Source organism: Mandrillus leucophaeus, unplaced genomic scaffold (genome assembly GCF_000951045.1).
Source record: "Mandrillus leucophaeus isolate KB7577 unplaced genomic scaffold, Mleu.le_1.0 Scaffold242, whole genome shotgun sequence".
In the NCBI taxonomy this organism is placed as follows: Eukaryota; Metazoa; Chordata; class Mammalia; order Primates; family Cercopithecidae; genus Mandrillus; species Mandrillus leucophaeus.
Genome location: NW_012102499.1, coordinates 1,125,151 through 1,130,278, shown reverse-complemented (window position 1 = coordinate 1,130,278; position 5,128 = coordinate 1,125,151). Strand labels below are relative to the sequence as shown.

The 5,128-nt window shown below is 40.1% G+C and overlaps 1 protein-coding gene across 1 annotated transcript in view; it reads right to left on the bottom strand.

Annotated features, from left to right (window-relative positions):
* Window positions 1–5,128, bottom strand: part of LOC105541636 (chromosome unknown open reading frame, human C9orf64) — a 15,861-nt gene that overhangs the window by 4,555 nt on the left and 6,178 nt on the right. The window contains exon 3 of the mRNA XM_011982756.1: window positions 703–898. Coding sequence (XP_011838146.1) covers window positions 703–898 — 196 coding nt within the window. The remainder of the gene's footprint in view (window positions 1–702; window positions 899–5,128) is intronic.

Sequence of the window (5,128 nt, the reverse complement as noted above, 5' to 3'; positions counted from 1 at the left end):
GCGTAAACCCGGAGGCGGAGCTTGCAGTGAGCTGAGATCCGGCCACTGCACTCCAGCCTGGGTGACAGAGTGAGACTCTGTCTCAAAAAAATAATAATAAAAATAAAGGTATCCAACAATTAGTGACCCTTGACATGAGCACTATGACAAAAAATAGCATGTTCTTTTTCAAACGAGGAAATGGAAGACAAACAGATTGCCCATGGCAGCCTAAAAACCCAGTAGAGCCAACCACAGGAATAATGATACCTTTATATTCTGTGTTATTCTGATCTGGGGGATTCAAATCTATTTCACAAGAGGAAGTTATTCAATCATAGAATCTACTTCTTTTAAAAAACACATAAGGCTGGGGCGGTGGCTCACACCTGTAATCCCAGCACTTTGGGAGGCCGAGGCAGGCGGGTCACGAGGTCAGGAGATTGCGACCATCCTGGCTAACACAGTGAAACCCCATTTCTACTAAAAATACAAAAAATTAGCCGGGCATGGTGGCAGGTGCCTGTAGTCCCAGCTACTCGGGAGGCTGAGGCAGGAGAATGCCTGAACCCAGGAGGCGGAGCTTGCAGTGAGCTGAGATTGCGCCACTGCACTCCAGCCTGGGCGACAGAGCGAGACTCCGTCTCAAAAAAAAAAAAAAACAAAACTAAACCAAGATCCAACAATTCATAGTATAACAAAGAATGACTTAAAGTTGCAAACCTTTGAGAAGCTTCTTCAGTAGTTCATCAGAGTATTTCAGGGCTCCAAGATGAGCAAGAACCTGAGGTAGTCTATAATCAGCAAACATGGTGATACTGGAGATGTCCTTAAAGCAGCCATCTCCTTTTCCTTCCAATACACTCCACGTATCTGCTACAAGGATTTGGGCTCGTTTGTAAAAAGAAACTCTTTTCCCCTGATGAATGAAGAGAATATGAACGTTATCTGGGTATCTGAAAGCTTTCTATATGCTATTTTTTAAAGGTGAAGGTTGAAACATTTTTTAAAAGGCAAAATAATCTTACTTTGTTGTTAAGAATTTATAGATTGGCTGGGCACATGGCTCCTGCCCGTAATCCCAGCACTTTGGGAGGCTGAAGTGGGCAGATTGCTTGAGCCCAGGAGTTCAACCAGTCTGTGAAACATGGCATAACTCCATCCCTACAAAAAACAAAAAATTAGCTGGGCATGGTGGCACATATCTATGGTCCCAGATACTCAGGAGGTAAGGTGGGAGAATCGCCTGAGCCTGGGAGGTCAAGGCTGCAGTGAACCGTGATCACACCACTGCACTCCAGTCTGGGTGACACAGGGAGACCCAGTCTCAAAAAAAAAACAAGAATTCATAGATCTTTTACAGGAAACAAAAGGATTTAATAAACATTAAATTTTCTATCACTCCAAACTCACTTCCCATTTTTCAAGGCACATAAAATACAATTTATGTAATCTTGATACTACTTAGTATTATTTTTCAATGACAAAACTTCATATACACATTCCTGCAATATAATCCAAGGGCTTATTATTTTAAATGTGTAGATAGCATTCCTTTTGAAAGTTTCTTAAATTAAAACACGTCTGTTTTTCTGATTGCAATATAATTGACATTAATTGTATAATATACAGCAAAGTATAGGCCAGGAGTGGTGGCTCATGCCTGTAATCCCAGCACTTTGGGAGGCGAGGCGGGAGGATCATGAGGTCAGGAGTTCGAGACCAGTCTGGCCAATATGGTAAAACCCCGTCTCTACTAAAAATACAGAAATTAGCTGGGTGTGGTGGCAAGCACCTGTAGTCCCAGCTACTCAGGGGGCTGAGGCAGAAGAATTGCTTGAACTCGGGTGGTGAAGGTTGCAGTGAGTCAAGATCGTACCACTGCACTCCAGCCTGGGCGACAGAGCAAGGCTCTGTCTCAAAAAAAAAAAAAAAAAAAAAAGCAACATATAAAGAACAATCATCCATAAGCTCAGGTCTGAAGAGAACTACAACATTCATTTTTAACTGTTTCCTTTCAGATAATATGATTAACTTATTTTATAAAGACATTAATTGATCAACAGCTAGAAAATGATAATATTTACCAACTTTGGAAATGGTCAAAGTTGATATGTAAGTCCAAATATGAAAATAAAATAGCCAATTATATTTATACATAGAAAAGACAAATTTAACCAAGCATTAGTGGGTTATAATTTAACTCAAAAATTCTAGTTAAGTGTGGTGGCTTACACTTGTAATCCCATCAATTTGGGAAGCCGAAGCAGGAGAAGTGTTTGAAGCCAGAAGTTCAAGACCAGCCTGGGCAACGATGAAACTCCATCTCTACAAAACATGGCGAAACCCTGTCTCTACAACCACCACACCTGGCTAATTTTCGTATTTTAGTAGAGACGGGGTTTCACCATGTTGGCCAGGCTGGTCTCAAACTCCTGACCTCAGGCAATCTGCCTGCCTTGGCCTCCCAAAGTGCTGGGATTACAGGTGTGAGCCACTATGCCCAGCCTACAAAAAAATATATATTTTTTTAATTAGCCAGGTGTGGTGGCACGTGCCTGTAGTCTCAGCTACTCACCAGGCTGAGGCAGGGGGATTGCTTGAGACTGGGAGGTAGAGGCTGCAGTGAGCCGTGATCACATCACTGAACTCCAGCCTGGGCAACTGACTGAGACACTATCTCAAAAAAAAAAACCAACCCAAAAAAACTCTGTAAATCTACAAATGCAAATCAGCCTAAACTATGGGAAAACATAGATAATTACAATCGACTACAAGTCCTAATACCAATAGTAATAACCTTAAATCATGTTTTATAAATGTTTGTTTATCAATATTACTAGCTCCCAAAATATATCCTGACCACCTTGGAGGAGAATATTTTAACTTATAAACGACATAAACAAATAAATACGAGATTAAAAGTTTAAGGAAAGGCTCTATACAAAAATTCCTTAAGATGATACTACAGATTCTTTTATTTACTAACAAAACGCCAATGATATGCTATCATAACAAGAAATAACCTAATATTGCTTAACCTTAAGATATGCCTATTGTAACAGATCCAGACCTATTTTTATTATACTAAATAAATTAAAACTTCTAAAGCTACATTTAACAAAGTCAGAATTTGTTTTCCAAAGCAAACACACATGTTCATTTTCTGACATGGCATAATGTCTCTAAATTAAATTGAGGGGCTGAAGGAACAAATCACAATTTAAAACATTCCTACATGACACTATCACCCTATATTCCTAAACCTATCTAAATATGACAACTTGGCAATTGTTCCTCTATATAAACTAGATTTATATATGGCAACCAGGTTTCTAGTTCAAGTCTAGTTTATAAAACAGCACAAGACATAGCTGGGCACGGTGGCTCATGCCTGTAATCCCAGCACTTTGGGAGGCCAAGGTGGGCGGATCACCTGAGGTTGGGAGTACGAGACCAGCTGACCAACATGGAGAAACCTCGTCCCTACTTAAAAAAAAAAATACAAAATTAGCCGGGCATGGTGGCACATGCCTGTAATCCCAGTCACTTGGGAGGCTGAGGTAGGAAAATCACTTGAATCCGGGAGGCAGAGGCTGTGGTGAGCCGAGATCACGCCATTGCATTCCAGCCTGGGCAACAAGAGTGAAACTCCGTTTCAAGGAAAAAAAAACATAAAAAACTGCGAGACTTAAGACTTAATTTATAAAAATGTCTGTCAAACACAATTACTACACCATAAAGTTTATTATAATAGAAGCCATTATCTGCTATTTTTAACAAGATTCATAGAGCAAAATGGAAAAAACTAGGAATCAAACTTACGTAACAACCCACAGGGAAAAAAACAAAAAATAAAAATAACAAAATCAGTGCTAGCATCTAAGAAAACATATAAATTATCATGTCACTGCTGCTTCCATGGTAGCAGACTAGTATATATAAAGAATAGATTATAATAGATATAATAATATATTAAGATAAAAAAAAGGACAAAAAGATTTAAGGGAGGAATCAAAAATAAATTCAAGTAATCTGTAAAACATTTTCCTTTTTTTTTTCTTTTTTGGAGACGGAGTCTTACTCTGTTGCCCAGGCTGGAGCGCAATGGTACAATCTCGGCTCACTGCAACCTCCACCTCCCGGGTTCAAGCCATTCTCCTGCCTTAGCCTCCTGAGTAGCTGGGATTACAGGCATGAGCCGCCACACCTGGCTAATTTTTGTATTTTTAGTAGAGACGGGGTTTCACCATGTGTGCCAGGCTAGTCTCGAACTCCTGACCTTGTGATCCACCCGCCTCGGCCTCCCAAAGTGCAGGGATTACAGGCATGAGCCACCACGCCCGGCCATCTATAAAACATTTTCTTGGTAAGTTCATTATGGTTTTAGAAATCAAATGATTTTGTAATCAAATTCTGGATCTCTAAAATATTAACTGGTATCACTAAAAATACTAGTAAATCTCCAAATAACAATTGCTTACATATTTCATGATATTGTTTTGTGATTTTAAGTATTTTTTAAATAGTACCTTTATAAAATAATTGTCAATAAAAAGCTCTATGACCATGAGTTAATTTTTTTCTTTTCTTTCTCTTTTTTTTTTTTTTTTTTTTTGAGTCTTACTCTGTCGCCCAGACTGGAGTGCAGTGGTGCGATCTCGGCTCACTCCAAACACTCATTGCAGCCTTGACCTCCCCGGGCTCAAGCAATCCTCCCACCTCAGCCTCCTGAATAGCTGGGACTATAGGTGTTCACCACCAACGCCAGTTAATTTTTTTGTTATTTTACAGAGATGAGGTTTCCCCATGTTGCCCAGGCTGGTCTTGAACTCCTGGGCTCAAGTGATCTACCCACCTTGGCCTCCCAAGGGTCTAGGATTACAGACAAGAGACATCACACCAGGACAGTTAAGTTTTTTGAAAAAATTCTTCCATAATTTTATCATGAATAAATAGAAAGTTCAAGGATTACCAATACTTAAGAACAACATAGGCCAAGTGCGGTGGCTCACGCCTGTAATCCCAGCACTTTGGGAGGCTGAGGTGGGCAGATCACCTGAGGTCAGGAATTCAAGACCAGCCTGGCCAACATGGTGAAACCCTGCCTCTACAAAAATATAAAAATTGACCGGGCAAGATGGCAGGT